The sequence below is a fragment of the Anolis carolinensis genome, chromosome 4, assembly GCF_035594765.1.
Source record: "Anolis carolinensis isolate JA03-04 chromosome 4, rAnoCar3.1.pri, whole genome shotgun sequence".
Lineage (NCBI taxonomy): Eukaryota > Metazoa > Chordata > Lepidosauria > Squamata > Dactyloidae > Anolis > Anolis carolinensis.
This window is the reverse complement of record NC_085844.1, coordinates 226,594,747-226,613,076: the sequence shown is the minus strand read 5'-3', so window position 1 is coordinate 226,613,076 and position 18,330 is coordinate 226,594,747. Positions and strand designations below refer to the sequence as shown.

The 18,330-nt window shown below is 39.3% G+C and overlaps 1 protein-coding gene across 1 annotated transcript; it reads left to right on the top strand.

Moving 5' to 3' along the window:
- The first annotated feature begins 6,045 nt into the window (after positions 1 to 6,045).
- On the top strand, positions 6,046 to 12,136 carry ocstamp (osteoclast stimulatory transmembrane protein). The gene is made up of 3 exons (XM_062979801.1): positions 6,046 to 7,108; positions 9,890 to 10,940; positions 11,456 to 12,136. The coding sequence occupies exons 1-3, from the start codon at positions 6,927 to 6,929 to the stop codon at positions 11,819 to 11,821; spliced, it is 1,599 nt and encodes a 532-aa protein (XP_062835871.1). The 5' UTR covers positions 6,046 to 6,926; the 3' UTR covers positions 11,822 to 12,136.
- The last annotated feature ends 6,194 nt before the right edge of the window (positions 12,137 to 18,330 follow it).

Genomic DNA, 18,330 nt, shown 5'->3' with positions numbered 1-18,330 from the left:
ATGTGGATAAATAAAACCATGGATAATGGATATAGGGATTTTACTCTATTAGCAAGTGGGCAACTGCTGCTCACTGGTGGGGAAAATGTTGGGCATGTAAGAAATCCCAAATACAAACGGAGCTGGGAGAGTCTTTTCTCTGAAACTTTGGAGAGCCAATGCCAGACGCTGGCAAATGGAAAGGTGGTCTGACTCAGTGAAAAGCAGCTTCTATGGCAGAAGTTGCTCAACTCGTCTTTTCCAGTTGGAAATATAATGAGAATTAAACATGGGACCTAAGCATGCAAAGTATGTGCTCCATTTGAGCTACAAACCTTTGCAGAGAGGAAAGGATCAAGTGGCAAAAAGTAGTGGTTGGCTGCCTTCATGTGCATGTGCATAGAAAGCCACTTAACACTCAGTTTGTATAGCATTTTCATAGCAAGTTTTTTCAATAATTAGATGAGGAAATATCTCCTTTTGTTTGTTTGTTTGTTTGGAAAATGTAATTTCAGTGAGTGAGTGAAACTTGCACCCTGGTTTTATACATTTGGTGAGATTGAATAGAGAATGACTATGCCTATTTATATTCTTATGAATGAATGTTTAACTTCTAATTATAAAAATTGTATCCAAATCTGACAAAAGAGCAATACCTTAAATCCCAAAAACTCAATCCTGTATCTCAGTTTTATGAAGAAATATATGTTGTGGTCTAGTAAGTAAACACTTATCATGTTCAGAGTTAACCTCTTCACTGCTAAGCTCTCGTTGCTTAGTTACTAACGTAAACACCATTTGTTTCATGGTCTGTTATCAAAAACAGTTTTGGAGCTCAGAGATAGCCTCAGACAATCTCCCATGGTTTTATTTGCCTGAAAAATGATAATAACAGAGGAATTTGCTCTGAACAAAATGTTGCAGCGGGGCTGAGTATGTAAACAAATATCAATATCAATCCCGTAACCAAAAAGAACAAATTAATAAAGCCTAATAGTGCGTGAATAATCCCTAATTAGATTCTAAGAAATGCAAGAGGCTGCACTACTTGACTTTGATATCACACAGCTGGGACACACATTTCATAGAAGGATTGATTTTATAGAGACAAAAGCTTGGAATGTAATAGGCAACTCTGTAAAATTTTATTCATTGAATAGCCTTATTAAGAGAGCAGTATCGAGTCATAATAGTCTTTCACAGCTTGGTTCAAATCGGAGCTGGAACGTCTTTGTCTCCATTCCTCATCAGTCAATAGGCCAAAAAGGATGGGGCAATAAGAGTACCTTCACGCTACACAATTATAGTGGAACTATGGTTCCACTTTAGCATCTTACCAAACTATAAATCCCAGAATTCTATAAGATGCACTTATGGCCACTGAAGTGGAACCATAGCACTATAATTGTGTAGTGTGGAAGGGTCCCAGAAGACTAAAAGTCAACACAGATGTGGATATGTTAATTCAGATACAGAGAGGCAAGTAACTCCTCATGTTTCTATTGACATACAAAGCATCTTATCACAATGAGAAATAATGTCCTCTTATTTTCTTTCGCAAGGTCACACCCAACAAAATTAATTTCAGCAGGGATCAATGTAAGGTACTCCATTTGGGCAAGAAAGCAGAGGGTGCATCTGCACTGCACAATTAATACAGTTTGACACCACTTCAATTGCTATAGCTCAAAACTATGGAATCCTGAAAGTTGTTGTCTGTTTTCCGGGCTGTATGGCCATGTTCCAGAAGTATTCTCTTCTGACGTTTCGCCCATATCTATAGCAGGCATCTTCAGATGTGGGCGAAACGTCAGGAGAGAATACTTCTGGAACATGGCCATACAGCCCCGGAAAACATACAACAACCCTGTGATCCCGGCCATGAAAGCCTTCGACAACACATTGAATCCTGAGAGTTGTAGTTTGGTGAGGCACCAGCACCACTTAGAAGTAAAAATTAAAGACCTTGTGTTCAAAGGGCTTTAGCTTTCACAGTCAAAGAGTGCTTATGCCCGGCCAAACTAGAACTGCCATGATTCCATAGCATCGAGCCATGGCAGTTAAATGATATCAAAATTCATTAATTCGGCAGTGCAGCTGAGATCACAGTCTGTGCCTTACAAACTGTAGTAGTTTCCTCTTTTCTGCTGGAGTGTGTGTGACTGTGTGTTTTGGAAAAGACTAGTTCTATCTTTAAATCACTTTGTGGTCGGAAACTCAGCCAATTAGTTTAATCTCTTTTCTTGGTACTCCACTCAGAAGATTCATTACTAGATTTCCTTTCTTGTTTTCAAATCCTCTATTTCTCTCCTCTCTTCCCTTCATAATATTACAGTTGACCTTCAAACAAAATCAACAGAATCAACCATCCATGGCCTGGAAATATTTTTAAACAAATCAAAAAAGCAAACCTTGATTTTGCCATGTTATGCAAGGGACATTCACTACATCATTGTATATAATGTGACCAGAGGATCTACAGATTTTGGGGTCCTGGAACTAATTCTTCATGGGTACCCAGAGCCAGGAATATTTATTATCATATTCACTTTATTTGATTTCCCCCTCTTCTGTTGTTTCCTAGTTGGTGCTTTACTTGCTTTAGGACCTCTCTCCCCATGTTTCCTGTGTTAGAAAAGAATTTTCCTCTTACAATGGCAAAAAAGGCACACAGTAGGATGCCAACCAGTCATTTTTAAAATATCTAAACTATAAAATTAATGGAGCTTGACAACACTTTAACTCCAATGGCTCAATGACGTGGAATCCCGAGAGTTGTATTTTTATAAGGGTTTCCTTATAAGGGCTTCTCTTCCAGAGTGCTGGTACCTCACCTAATTCTCAAGTTGAGTTCAGTTGCCTGAATATAGAGGGCATAATATATGGGTGAAGGCGATCCTGTAGATAACATGGAATCATCCATATAGGGTTAAAAGGTTTTTTCGTGTCAGGAGTGACTTGGGAAACTGCAAGTCACTTCTGTTGTGAGATAACTGACTGTCTACAAGGACTTTGCCCAGAAGATGCCCAGATGTTTTATGATCCCTGTGGGAGGATTCTCTCATGTCCCTGCATGAGGAGCTGACAGAGGGAGCTCACCCGCTCTCTCCAGTTTCAAACATTGGCACAAGGGTTTAACCCATTGTGCCACCAGGGGCTCCAGGATTAAAGGTAATAACCAACATTTTGTATTTTTCCCAGAAACTGACAACCAGTGGAGTGATTTTAGTATAGATGTGGTGCCCTCACTCCTAACTCTACCCATAACCAATCTGGCTGCCATATATTGAACTGATTGTAGTTTCCAAACTTGGTACATAGGCTGCCCAATGTACAGAACATTGCAGAAGTCCAACCTTGACTTTATCAGCAAGTTTACTGCCTCCATGAACAATGTCATTCAAAGTACGTACAGTACAGCAGTATAACCAAGGATTATGCTGGTAAATGTCACCAGCAGATACTAGAGATACTAGAGTATCAGAGGTAGTCCTTTGATGATCAAAGCTATAGGAAAATATGAATGGGAGAACACTATGGCTCTCTTATTCTGTTTCGGGGCTTCTCAATATGGTTTCTACCTAGGGTACAGAATGATGAAGATTGTCCTATAGTCTAGTTCAGCATAGATCTTCTGCTACTGCCATAGCTTTTCACTCCCTATGGAGAGCGATGTAGCTGAATAGATGTGAATGCTAAGCTCTCAAAGGAGAAGCCCTCCCCTCCGTTTCTCCATTTCCCTACCCAGTTTCAAAAATATGCCCATTTAAGGATACATTTTTTTGTTTTTCCTTTAAAAGGAACAATGATGGAGGTTCTGTTAATGAGCAATAGCAGAAGATGCATTCAAACGAGGAAGAGAAGGTTATTATTTCAGCCCATCTATTGGTTTCTCAGGAAAAACCACACAGCAATTTTGAAAGAAAAGAAGTTCCTAATATGTAATGATTGCATCAAGTAAAAATAGTGTAATATTGATAATGAATACTACCCACACAGTCAGTACATTTGCACTTCCTCCATGTGTTTTTGATTCATTAATTTGGGAAATGTACATTTGAAGCTCTTAGCTCATCGATGGAACAAACATCTCAGCTAAATACTTACAAACTGATAAGTGGAAAAACAAGAAGTTTACTCTTGGTGTGAATAGGGCAATTCTTTATTGAGTGAGCCTGTTCTGGGCCAGTTCTACTTTTTAAATCCTACCAGTCTAATTTTCAATCATGATGTTTTCAATTCCTCTGGTAACACTAAATTAAGCATGATGTTGATGTGACCAAGAGTTTGTTAAACAGCAGGGAAGGTGAAAATGTGGTAGTGTCTACTAATGGCATCCCTAAGGTTTTTATTATCCAGTGCGGTAATTCATAGTATCACCCTCATAGTCTTCCTCTGGTACCAGACCATACCACAAAATTGTAGCTAAAATCATCAAAAAAATTTCTTTTCCTTTTTTTAGAGCCAGCATCATTAAAAACAAATTGTGCATACAGATGAAACCATGATTCAAAACTTTATTCCATCTAGGTAAAAATTACAGCTTTGACCCAAGTCCATGAACATTAGAAGGCAAATTAACATATTTAAGATTAGTAGGTATATTGATATAATATATGTAATCTAAATTTATATACAGTGTATAGAAAATATACAACCTCTTTCTCTCTCACTCTCCTCTAGCAACAACTCTCTCTAACAACCATCATCCGTCCCTCATCAGGGAGAACACAATTTTTATATCTCCCCATTGCATCAGCCTCTACACCCTGATTATAGTGACACAGCACTTTCACATGTGGTTAGGCTTGCAGTATTAACCCTGTTATCATTTAGGAAATGCCAGGTAATTTATAAATCCTGACTGGCAGGGACATGATGTGGTTTTTACCCCTTAATCCCCTTAATGATGCCACTGGTCTCCACAACATGGAAGGATGAGGTCTTTATTTCTTTCTCTCTGCTATGATCCTGATGAAGACCATGTCCTCCAACCTGTTATTTGTATTTCAGGGAAGCCTCTCTTGCAGTCCCTGGGAGTTTCACTTGAAATGCAAACAGCAACTTCAGAGAGGTGCTGCAGTGAGAGGAAAATCCCACTTCAGCAGGGCAGAACAGAGATCCGAAAATATGTTTCTTGGAAACCTCTAGTTTCAAACCACTGTGATGTTTGAAATATTTGAGGCAGTGCATTGTCAGTATGCATGCAGATGTTCTAAAATCAGTTGACAAATAAATGGAGTAGTTAAAGGCATCCAGAGTAGTTGACAGATCTTCAATCTGACACTTCCCCATGCTCAGGTTTGCAGTCTAAATGAGACAGGACATGCAAAGAGAAAGGATGGCAGTATGTATATTCAGATGATCCTGGCTACATACTCTTCTCTCTCTTTGAGGCCACTTGGCAAGGCTGGTTGGTATTAGGCCAAAGCCTCTCACTAGCTCCTGGCAGTAAAAGTGGCCTCATTGAGCCATCACTGTGTAGTGTAAGAGACCACTGTTTCCCAACCCTCAAATGTTTTAGCTTTCTGAAAATAAACATTTTAAACTCTTAGTCAATTTAGCAGTCTTCTCTAAATAAATTCTACTGTATTTGAAATATGAAAAAGTAAAGGCAAAGGTTTTTCCCTGACATTAAGTCTAGTCATGTCTAACTCTGGGGGTTGGTGCTCATCTCCATTTCTAAGCCGAAGAGCCGGCGTTGTCCATAGACACCTCCAAGATCATGTGGCCGGCATGACTGCATGGAGCATTGTTACCTTCCCACCAGAGCAGTACCTATTGATCTACTCACATTTGCATGTTTTCAAACTGCTAGGTTGGCAGAAACTGGGGCTAACAGTAGGAGCTCACGCCACTCCCCAGAGTCAAACCACTGACCTTTCAGTCAGCAAGTTCAGCAGCTCAGTGGTTTAACCTGCTGTGTCACCAGGGGCTCCAATTAGAAATATAGGCAACCTCTAAATGTAGGGACTGGGGCACATTTCCTTCCTCGAACCTGCAATAGGATGCCATTGAAATTAGTATCTCAGCCCTATGTCTTCATCAGCATACTTATTACTTATTAGGAGGTGACAGAGGCCACTTGCTGGATGGCTGCCTTCCCTGGAGCTCCACAATGTGAAGCTGCAAGGATTCATCATTACTCTCCTGGCCAGATTAGGACAGTTGGAGGATAGGTGTTCACAATTTTAACCATTTTGTAAATAACATGTGGAGTCTTTGGGTTGCCTTTGAGAATGGGTAATAACCCACCCTGTTAGAAATCTGAATCTTCCAGAAGCTAGGAAGTCTCTTCTCTCCCCTATGCTGTGTGCATATGACCTTCAACCTCATCACAAAGGCCACTGGAATTGCCACCCATCATGGTGATTTCAGGGGTGCACGTTGGGGGCCTGGGGAACCTGTCACCCCATGCCACATACCACCCAATTCACTATCCCACAGGGGGAAGCATTGACCACCCGGCTTCCCCGCATTGTTCCTGGTGGAATACGAGAAGCCTCACGTGTTGCTGCGGCAATGGCATGCTCCACTTTGCTTTCCCTTTAAGCACATTGCTAACGTCTTCAGCAACAAGTTGTCCTTTTAAACTGTGGAGTCTTACTGAGCTTATGTTTTAAGGAAGTGAGTTTCCAAAGTCAAAACCACAACACAATATATTCAAAGCCCTTTAACAAGTGTAAACATCAGTAGAGGATCAGCTGATTGAATTCATCACCGAGATGCAGTGGTTATTCATAGTGACCAATCTTTTCTGATATCCAGGGCTGGTATTTAAACAGGAATCATCAGCACATATTTACAGTCCATGAGAGACTTTTAAAAAGAGAAAGCTGCAACTATATACACCCTTGTGTTGGTTTTTTATGGTGTGCAGAAGAAAAGGCAAAAAATAATTTACGAAATACAAAGAGATTTGATTTCATCCCTTACCTTGTCAGTGAATGCAAACCATTTCCGAGTTAATACATACATCATTCCATGTTCTTATTTCTCTAGCAACTGTTGGGAGTTCTATCCATGTTTTATCCAAGGCCTCCCCATCCCTAGCATACAAAAACAAGATGAAGATTTACAGGACTACAGACAACTTACAAAGGAACTTGGGCCATCTTCATAAGACAGGGTATGTAAGATTTTTTTTCTTAACTATTTATCTTTGGGTGTTTAGAAAAAGTAAATGAAGCTGATAATGAAAATTATACAAAAGGGAATAAAGATTTGCAGTGTGTAACTAAAATATTTGTACACTAAGAAGATTACTGTAATAAGTCCTGAATATTCTGGACTGGATATTCTATAGGATGGTTCGACAGACTGTAGACTTCAATTATCTTCCTTCTTGTTTAACTAAACGCTTATCTGCTACAATCTAGTGCATTATATCAAATAACTTCAGTAATATTATCAGGAAGGACAAAATAAAAATCATTTAGTTGTGAGTTATGTCAGACATTTGTTGATAAAAAAAAGGTCAAGGCTTAAATGTTAATGAAAGGGAGTGATTTAAGACACGAATTTCAATAATAAGGTTTCTTCAGAATTAATTCATAAATTAAGTTATTAATTAGTTAAATGGCCTATAGAGTTAAAACCCAGCAAACTGTTAATCAATTGACTCTTTATCCAAATTTTGATTTTTGAAAAAAATATTTCCTGCTTTTTGTTCATCCCTCAAGGTTAAGGAAATTACAAAGTTTAGGTCACAAGACTCAAACATAATTCTAGTGAAGCAAAATGGGTTAAGAGGCTTTTGTGGTTAGCAGTCAAAGTTGCAGTAATATTTTTTCCATCATATTTTTCTTTTTTAAAAATGAATAAAATCCATATTGTTGAAACCAATATTTCTTTTATAGATATAAAACAAAACATGTATTGTTTTGCTTTTATCCAAACATCCCTATTCATTAAAATTGATTTCTGCAAGTATAAGAATGTTTAGGTATGTTAGGAAATGTTCACTGAAATGTTTTTGCATGGACATAGCAAACTCTTTTAAAATTTAAACTTGGAAAACTACAATGAATAAGTTGGAATAATTGAAAACCCAATTTTGAAGTCTGCTGGGAGGATGATAAATGAAAAAGAAGTTAAGATGAAATTATAATCAAGGTAGAAATGGAAATAATGAGAACAGTTTTATGGAGCAGGTAAAAAAGGAGTTTTAAAATATTAATGTATTTATTTTCTTCCCCATAATGCTAAAGAAAGAACCCTTTCATACTACACGATCTCAGCATTGCAATTCCATTTAGCTTCCTTGGCTGTATCCTATAGTTTTCTAAAGTTTGTTAAGGCACTGTATCTGAGGTACAAACACCTAACTCAGAATTCAGTTGGATGTTGTCATGACAGTTGATGTGAAATCAAAGAGCTAATAATGTATAATGTGAAAGGTGCTAATATGTGTGAACAGAGGCAAAATCATGATTGAATTCTTTACTTTTGTTATGATTAGGCGTTATTTTAAACATAATATGGAGCCCCTGGTAGCACAATGGGTTAAACCGCTGAGCTGCTGAGCTTGCTGACCGAAAGGTCAGCAGTTCAAATCCACGGAGCGTAGTGAGCTCCCACTGTTAACTCCAGCTTCTGCCAACCTAGCAGTTCGAAAACATGCAAATGTGAGTAGATCAATAGGTACCGCTCTGGTGGGAAGGTAATGGCACTCCATGCAGTCATGGAGTGACCTTGGAGGCATCTATGGACAACACCGGCTCTTCGGCTTAGAAATAGAGATGAGCACAAACCACAGAGCTGGATATGACTAGACTTAATGTCAGGGGAAAACCTTTACCTTTACCTTTAAATATATGTCTAAAGCAAATTAAGTTCATTATTTAAAACCTCTACTGTCCAAAGAGTGTTGTTTGTCAGATAAAATATACCACATGTATTTATGTTTTGTGGTACATGGGGCAGGAAATAAGGAGACATTACATTCTGCTAAAAAATTCCAAGCCTTTTGCAGAATTTAACAGCAAATTGAGGAGGATTATCCATTATCTGAAATGCTTGAGATCAGAAGCATTTTGGGGTTTTTTTCTGGATTTTGAAGACTTGAATTTGTATATATGTTCAAATTGAGTATCTTGGAGATTTGACTAAGTCTAAACAAAATATTCATTTATATTTTATATAAGCTTAAGGTAGTTGTATAGGTAAAGGTTTCCCCTGACGTTAAGTCCAGTCATATCTGACTCTGGGGGTTGGTGCTCATCTCCATTTCTAAGCCAAAGAGCCGGCGTTGTCCGTAGACATCTCCAAGATCATATGGCTGGCATGACTGCATGGAGCGCCATTACCTTCCCGCCGGAGCGGTACCTATTGATCTACTCACATTGGCATGTTTTCGAACTGCTAGGTTGGCAGGAGCTGGAACTAACAGTGGCCGCTCACGCCGCTCCCGGGGTTTGAACCTGGGACCTTTCGGTCTCCAGCTCAGTGCTTTAACGCACTTCGCCACCGGGGCTCCTAAGGTAATTGTATAGCTAATCTTAAATAATTTTGTGCATGAAACAGAGTCTGTGTACATTGAATAGTCAGAAAACGATGGTATCTCTATCTCAGCCAACCATGTGGACAATTTTGAAGTCTTTTGGATTTTGGATTTGAATCACCATATGATGTCTACTAAAACAAGAGCTTAGAAAAGCAACTTTTCCAAATTAGCTGAAACAATCTAGTCCAAGCCTGCAATTTTAAGATGAGAGTACTTCCCTCAAATTTAGTACTATTTAGTTTTGGATTTAGCTGTGAAATTTCACATTCAATGTTTCAATCTTAATACTGAAATTTCACATTTGCACCCGGATTAGCTTTCAAGATCAGTGGAAGTTATGGTAGTTTCAATTATTTGTTGGATCAATCATATCAAATCAGAAATAATTTTTCATTACTGGTACAGGTTAGGAATCTGGACCTACTGTCAGGACGGTCTCCTTCCAAGGATACAAGAAGTCATCTTAGAAGCCTGGGTTGCTTATTCCACACCAATACCATCCAACTATCACCAACTGCTATTCTTATTTCTCATGTGCTGCTGCATTGCTGCTTCAGTTGGAGGCCTCTTCTACTGCTGGATGTTTTCCTCTCTGCAATATTCCTCTCAGTTCTCTGCCACAGTTGCTTCAACCATTAGTTTCCTGGCGTTGTGGACACTCTTTTTGGTACACCCTGTCCGTTGCATGTTCACCATGGTTGTGCCTACATTAGGGACTAAGCAAGGGAGGAGGCTGCTCCTGTCTGCCTGCTTCATGATTGTAGCTGTCAACATAATCCCAAACATCACAAGCAACATCAAGGCTATTCTGGAAATCATTAAATGCATCTGCAAGGATTCCTCTGAGAGTCTCCTAAAGTCAACGTTTCTGTTGGAAAATGCTTCATCGGAATTCAGTCGTGCTCTCAAAATTAGAACTGATGACTTGCCAGACAAATTTGGGAGAACAAGCAATAGCCAGGTTATGTTTGAAACTCACAGTAATGAATTCCTACTGAGTCAGAAAATGACTGATGCCAGCTATCATATCACAGAGGAATTCTTGAGAATTGAAGTGTTAATTCAGAAGGTCATATTGTTGGCCAACCGAGTATCTGCTGGCTTCTTTCTTTGCTTTCTTGTTTTTGAGTCCGCTTCTTACCTGAAAAGCTACCTCACAGATCTCAAATTTGATAATATTTATATCACCAAAAAACTAGAATATTTAGCTCAGGAGAGGAAAACAATTCACCTACTCTCTTGCACTTCCAGGAAGCTGATAAAACCAACTGGTCTCAAGTTAACCAGAGAAGAACTCATGACCTCTCTCACACATATTTTTCTTCTTACCTTGGTGTTGATATTAACATTAGTGATCATCGCAACAGACTATATTGCCTTCCATTTGGCACAAGCAGCAGTGAGTGAAGCTACTCAGTTCCCTGTAGTGCCAATTAGCTTCTGGATAAAATACGATGTGAGTACTAAAGCCACCAGCCCAAGTATTTAAGAGAAAATTAGTAAGATGTCAGTTGTCAAGGCAAGCAAAAACTATACTTGAAATCATGGTTTTAATTGTAAGTAGTTAGTATAAATGAAAATATCATTGTGGCACTTTAAAGACTAAAAAAAAGATTGGTTAGCATCCTGTTCGTGTGTTTGAGTGGCATAAATCTAATTTATCATAACCCACTTCTTTGGACATTGCAAAGTTCAGGGAAACTGTATAGTTTTCTATTCAGAGAATTCTAAGAGCCACATTCAACTACAAACCCCAGGAATCTTTAGGATGCAGCCATGGTGGTTAAAGTGGTATTAGATTAGTATAATTGTGGAGTGTGAATAAGACCCATGTTGTTGTTGCTGCTTTAAATCAGTAACCTGCACCTTAACATGGGCTAACTAGTTGAGTCAATGGGGCCTTTGAATGCAGAACAAGTATTTGGATGAGCTACACATTTCAGCTAAACCAATTCTCTCTTGTTCTTTCAGGTGAAGTTAACCTTTATAGAATTTTTTGGAAAAGTTTTTAATAATGCTTTTTCTATAGAACAATCCAAATCACCGTTTGAAAGGAGTTACTATCAGAATCTGACTTTTCTCTCTGCTAACTGCTCCTTGAGATATCCAAATCCACCAAACACAGCTGTAACGTTTGCTGTTGGACTCTTATATTGCATCATTTATGCAATAACATTTTTGGAAACATATTCACGTCGACTATGCCGAAAAATTGCTGCCTCTTTCTTTAAGAATCAAGAAGATCAGAGAATCCAGTATCTTTACAAGAAGCTTGTAAGGAAGCAGAAGAAAAAAGAGCAACAGGAACAAGAACTGGAATCCACAGCATGTTGTTAAATTGTTGCATGGTGCACATTGGACAGGAGGTGCACTTTTCTGACAGAAGGTGCTGAGATGACAACCTGAATTGCTTCCTTGATGTCCAGAAGCGCACACCAGTTTGGAATGGGTAATTCTAATGTCTAACCAAAATCCCATTAATTTCAATGGCCTTTCTCTAAGTATAACTTAAGAGTTTATTTACCAGGCTTTATTGTTACTATTTGGAGACAGGAAGAAGTTTGGATCCTATTTCAGTCAGCGCTCCAAATGTGTGAATGTGACTTTTTGTGAGTTTCATCAAAATATTCTTTCTAGGAATCTCTAGGCTCTCCAGTGCAACTTTATGGTAAATTTCTGCTAGAAATTGATCACAGATTCATGCTGGAGGATGTAAAGACTCCTTGAGAAAATACTTTCAAGGAATCTCTAAGTCTTCCAGTACAATTCTATGGAAGTTGATCCTAGAGTTGTGTTGGAAAACTGAAAGATTCCTAGAGAGATGTTCTCACAAGGAACAAAAGCAATGCTATTATTTGGAGTTTTTCACTTTTGTGGAGTCCCTGTGCCCCCAAGTCTAGCGAATGTGGAGGGCTGATTGTAGAGCAAAAAAATGTTGCTTGCCTATTCTTTTCCATGGCTTTGCAACTTCAGTTGGAGGGTGGGATTATAATTCCAATAGCCAATCGATGACCAGGATTGGAGTTACGCCCAGGCAATCTCCCATCCATGAGTTCACAGCCAGGAGAAATGAATATCCTTATCCCACCTAGATCTTCAAGAAAGATGCTGCTCCTTTCCCCAGATGTGTAACAGTAGTCAGAGGACACCTGAATGCAGGTTCTAGACACTGATTGCTTATGACGATGCAATAGGATTGTACAAATTGTGTTCCCTTTATGCATTTTCTAGGCCTTACAACATAGTTCTCTGGTATGTCATTGCTGTAAGTTATTCATTTCAGTAGGCTTCACTATTATCTGCAGTTTCATGTTTCCATGGTAGGTTCAGGAATGTATCCCCCCTTATTAGATTTGCACTTTGAAAGAAGTGTGATGTGCCATGTAATGTTATCTACTATCACTAGAGGTCCCTGTTGACTATTTGTTTCTTTTCCTAATGGCTAAGAAGATGGAACTGAACTGGCAAAACCACTTCTAAGAAACCCCTATGAAATTCATTGGGTCCTCATAAGTCAAGAAGCAACTTGAAGACACACACATACACACAGAATTCATGGAATGCTGATATCATCAAATTGTGATAAAAGACAAACCTACAAACATGCAAAACTTTCTCTTGTAGTCTAGATTGAATGTTATGAAAAATAAAAGAAAGCTCAGATGAACTGATATATTTCCATATGCAAGTAAGCATGAAAACATTTTAACCAAATTTGCAAAAGTCAAACCTGCAAATGTACAAAGCTGACTCTACACTGAAGGTGGACAAAGTGTTGCACTCCAGACATTGCAGAATTCCAACTCAAAGATTCATAGAGTTGGAAGAAACCAGAAGGGCCCCCCAGCCCAACCCCCTGCCATGCAGGAACAAAGAACCAAAGCACTCCTGATAGATAGCCATCCAACCTCTGCTTTAAAAAACTTCCAGCAGTTCTTATCAGCCCAGCCAATGGAAAAGCATGCTGGGTGTTGCAATTTAACAACCTGGAGATCTACATATTTCCCACCCTGATATACATCATGATGGTAGAAATTCTTTTTTGATGCCAATCCTGACCCTATGCAGTGATGTAAATCCAATTGTTACTCTGATCTTCAGTAAATCAATTGAATCAATAGAACCTTGATTATTTAGACCAGTGGTTCTCAATTTGGGATCCCCAGATGTTTTGGCCTTCAACTCCCAGAAATCCTAACAGCTGGTAAACTGTTGGCTGGGATTTCTGGGAGTTGTAGGCTAAAACACCTGGGGACTCACAGGTTGAGAACCACTGATTTAGAACATGGAGAGCAACAGCGTGGAAGGCAGGGGCCAAATTCTGTGTTCCAGAATGGCCAAAGGACTACACCTTTAAAATTTTATTTCAGAATTCATTAATTCATTAATTATAAATTGTAGCACATTACTTTCTGCATGAGAAAGGATAGCAGAAAGAAGCATTGTTTTTGGCATTCAACTGGAACAACCTTCCCCAACTTCCTCTAGGTGTTATGGATTTTTGTTGATGCTGTTGTAGTTGTAGTGTGCCTTCAAGTCACTTCTGACTTTTGGCAACCCTAGATGAACACTATCATGGGATTTTGTTCAGATGGGGGCTGTATTTTCCTTCTTCTGAAGCTGTGAGAGTATGACTAACCCAAGCATGCCCAATGGGTTTCCATGGCTGGTTTCCAGAGTCAAAATCTTACACTCAAACTGCTTCACCACAGCAGCCATATGGAAGGCCCAAGTGAAAGTAGGTTGAACGAAAGATTGGTATCAGAGCCGGCCCTAGGTATTTTTCAAGTGTAGGCGAACAGAATTTTGGCACCCCCTCCCAAACCAATCACTGAAAAATAAAAGCGTTGGATAAGTGAAAATGTTGGATAATAAGGAGGGATTAAGGAAAAGCTTATTAAACATCAAATTACATTAAGATTTTACAAATTAAGCACCAAAACATCATGTTTTACAAGAAATCAACAGAAAAAGCAGTCTTGACTGCGCCCCCGTATGTTTTGCGCCCGAAGCGACCGCTTAATTCGCCTCATTGTTGGACCGGCTCTGATTGGTATGTATTTTGGTGGAATGTGCAATGGAAAACTCACATTTGCCAAGAAAGAAAGAAAGAAAAGAAACAATACAGGATTGTACTAGAACAACCCATTCCTGCAGCCAAACAACAGAACATCAGGTTTGTATTGGTTGTAATTGTAAGACCTATGGCTGTATCACCTGAATTTTAATAAGCCCACGTGAATAGATTGGTAAAAACAATATAAATTATTAATTTAGCCCAGGTAAAAGGGACTGAGGCAAAGATGCACACAACTGTCTTGCGTGATCACTGCAGTTATAATCACCAAGCAGATATATAAGCTCTTGTTATCAGATACAGTGGAGCTTTCTTGGGAGATAAAAAGAATTCCAAAGTCAATCATTCTTTTCAGCAAATAGATTCAGAAAATTTATAAATCTCTGTAAATGATGAATTAAAGGCTCTTCCTCAGGAATACATTTTTTTAATTTGGGTTATGTGTCAGCACATTGTGCAATGGGCATAAAGTTTGAAATTGCATGCATGAGATCTGTCAGTACCATGGGAAAAGTAACAGTATGCTACCCTATCTCAAAGTTATTTGTTTGATCATATATGCCTTTGATTGAGTGTGCAGTTGAACACTAGCATAGAGAAAGGCAGGCTCAGAGAGATAGCAAGCAAAAAAAAAATTGATAAGACAAGAGCTGGGTGAAAGGTTTAAGTCAAAATATATGTTAGAGAAGGCCATGAGTGCATGGTTTATTTTATTATTGATTGTTGGTGCAGATTCTAGAATGGGACCCCAACATCCAATTGGACCAGATAGGGAATATGTGAGGGCTGTGATAGCAATCTGGATCTGCCACCTTTTGGTTATTCCCAACTAGGGTAGAGCCATTCAATCAGCTGTTGAAAGGTCAGCCAACATGTGGGTTCATTGAGTCTACTCTAGATAGGATTAAAAGGATTTAGTTTAACAAGCACTCTTTGCCAAAGGATGCTAGTGCCTCACCAAACTACAAATTCCAGGATTCCATAGCACAAAATCATGACCGTTAAAGTGGTGTCAAATTGCATTAATGTTATGTGTTGGTGCAACCCTAGTCTCTGGAGCAGCAGGAAACAACCTCTTCCTGTCCTTCCTTTTTCTTGTTTTGGAAAATTCTTTAACTGGACACAGATTGGACTGTTTTTTAAATAGAGGAAGCTTTCAAATAGAAGTCTCTAAAACCTGTGGCTATTTTAAATAGTTGTCAGCTACTAGAGATATCATCCATAACTTTATAGCACTGGGGAAGGAAACCAATGTCCCTATGGTGAAATAGTAGACTCAAGCAGAGGCAAAAGTGCTAGGTAGAAGACTACACCGCAGCAGCCCATGTGTTCAGGATATTGCTGTTTTATGTTTGCCATATTCATGTAACTTGGTTCTTATCAGAGCCAGCCCTATTGAAAGGGAGATTGGATTAATCACCCAGGAAGCTGAGCTTGGGGGAAGTGGTAGCAGCCTTCTGGGCATTCTTCCTGGAGGCCATAGTTGTTTCTTCTTGCTCAACAAGTTGTCCTGAGCCCCCTCCAAAGTAGTTTAACCTATACATAAAAATGGCATCTATTAATGGAATGTTTCTGACGTCAGGTAGCAAAATGCCTTTAGTGGCCCTGGTTCCTATGCTGCGGTAATGTTGAGGCTCCTTTTCAGAGTTTTGTGTTGCCATTGCTGGACTTTAAGCAGAGAATTTACTGCTAGAGCCATATGGATCATGATTTATGCTGTCCACATAAAAAAGGTAACATCTCCATCATAGTTCATGCAAATCAGCCTGAAGAACAGCCACAGATTCATCAAAAATGTGCATGATGGGATACCAAGATCTGATTTATCAACCACTTTTATGGACTTTTAGATTAGTCATAGCCAGAAGTTGGAAAATTACTTTTTAGACCTTTTTGATGGCCACGTGAGCTAATAAATTTTGGTTGTCAAAGGGGAACATTTCAAAGCTTTAATCATTGCTTATAATGAAATTAAATCAAAATAAATCATCCTGTGGAAACCACGACATAATGATGTTGTCATAGTCAAGGACATTGTTCTTTCTACATAGAAGGATTTGGTATATTATTCCTATTATGAGAGGAGTGTCATGACTAATGGATCCATCAAATTTAGTTCTATCTTCTCAGAATATCAGCAGCTTTTGCCAAGAAAACTCTGAGCTTGTTTCCAAAACACAACCAAGTTAGTCCAATCAGATATGCCATGTAGCAACTGTAGTCAGCTTCCATCAGCTTCTAGTAATTTGGGAAAGTCAGAGAAATGTACATGATTCTCAAGGCAATGCTGCAACTTCTTACTAAGCAAACTGCTTTTGTAATTATTTTCATACTTTTCTGGGCTCTGCATTGTTTGACAGCCTTTTCGGGTTTATAGGGCTATCTATTATAGGATTTCTTTAAGATTTTTGATAAAAAGATTCATTTGCATGTACAAACCGAAGATCTTTATCTTCTCCCTTTGACCAGCTGAATTTGTGTTTGCTTTTTGTTGTCCAAACAAGAAACCTGTCCATTAGCACAATGAATTCCAGGAAATGACTTCTTCTTATTGCCTTTGGTAAGAAAATAAGAATCTCTTTGAATATGTTTACAAAATGCTGTTTTCAAACATGGTTTGAAACTTATTTCTATAGTTCAAGTTTGCAATTCCAAGATATTTCTACACAGTAGGGCTTGAAAATGTTGGCATTCCTGCTACTTCGGACTATAATTCTTATAATCACTTAACATTGGCTGTGCTAGCCGAGGCATGTGGGAATTGAAGTCCAAACATCTAGAAGTCTCACACATCTGTACTCCTCCAGCCATGGAAATGTCATGGGGTGGCAGCCCATGATCAACTATGGCAAAGGGACGAAGCTGGGAGCTGCCCCATGGTTTCTTAGTTCTTACACTGGGCTAACCTGTTTGGCGTAGAAATACCCACCACCTTCCCCGGTAGCGAAGTGTTTTAAAGCACTGAGCTGCTGAACTTGCAGACCGAAAGGTCCCAGGTTCAAATCCCGGGAGCGGAGTGAGCGCCCACTGTTAGCTCCAGCTTCTGCCAACCTAGCAGTTCAAAAACATGCAAATGTGAGTAGATCAATAGGTACTGCTCCAGCGGGAAGGTAACGGCGTTTCATGCAGTCATGCCGGCCACATGACCTTGGAGGTGTCTACTGACAACGCTGGCTCTTCAGCTTAGAAATGGAGATGAGCACCAACCCCCAGAGTCAGACATGATTGGACTTAACGTCAGGGGAAACCTTTACCTAACAGAAAAGACATCCTTGACAAGGCAAACACCTTAAATCAATAATATATGGTAGGGTTAGGGAACTGCAGTAGGTCCATAGACCAGTTTGTTATCCCTGGGACACTCTATAGACTTCCAAAAATGAAAAGAAACACTCCACAAACAAACAAGCAAAACCAAAGCAGAAAAGGGCAGACATATTTTAATTTTGAAGAGACACAGCCCATGTGAATGCAAAAGTAACCAATGTCTCTGCTCCATTTTACATCACCGCCCAATGTATCTTAATAACCAGCATTGCACTGAGTGAAGGAGGTCTGTTCTGCTGCTGCTGAGGGCACTATGGAATTACATTTCTAGGAATTGCAACACAGCCCTGGCTTTTGAAACAACCAGAGGCAAGAGCCTTATTGCAATGTCTTGCTCACTGGTGGATGCAGGCTGGAAATGTTATATGGCTTTGCCCTGATCACTGGTGGGATCTCTCTCTCTCTCTCTCTCCCCCCCCCCCCCCCCCAATTGCTTGACATA

Coding starts and splice junctions, on each gene's coding strand:
- ocstamp (XM_062979801.1), top strand. CDS start 6,927: ATGCAAACCATTTCCGAGTTAATACATACATCATTCCATGTTCTTATT. Junction 7,109..9,889: donor GGCCATCTTCATAAGACAGG/GTATGTAAGATT, acceptor TTACTGGTACAG/GTTAGGAATCTGGACCTACT. Junction 10,941..11,455: donor GCTTCTGGATAAAATACGAT/GTGAGTACTAAA, acceptor TTGTTCTTTCAG/GTGAAGTTAACCTTTATAGA.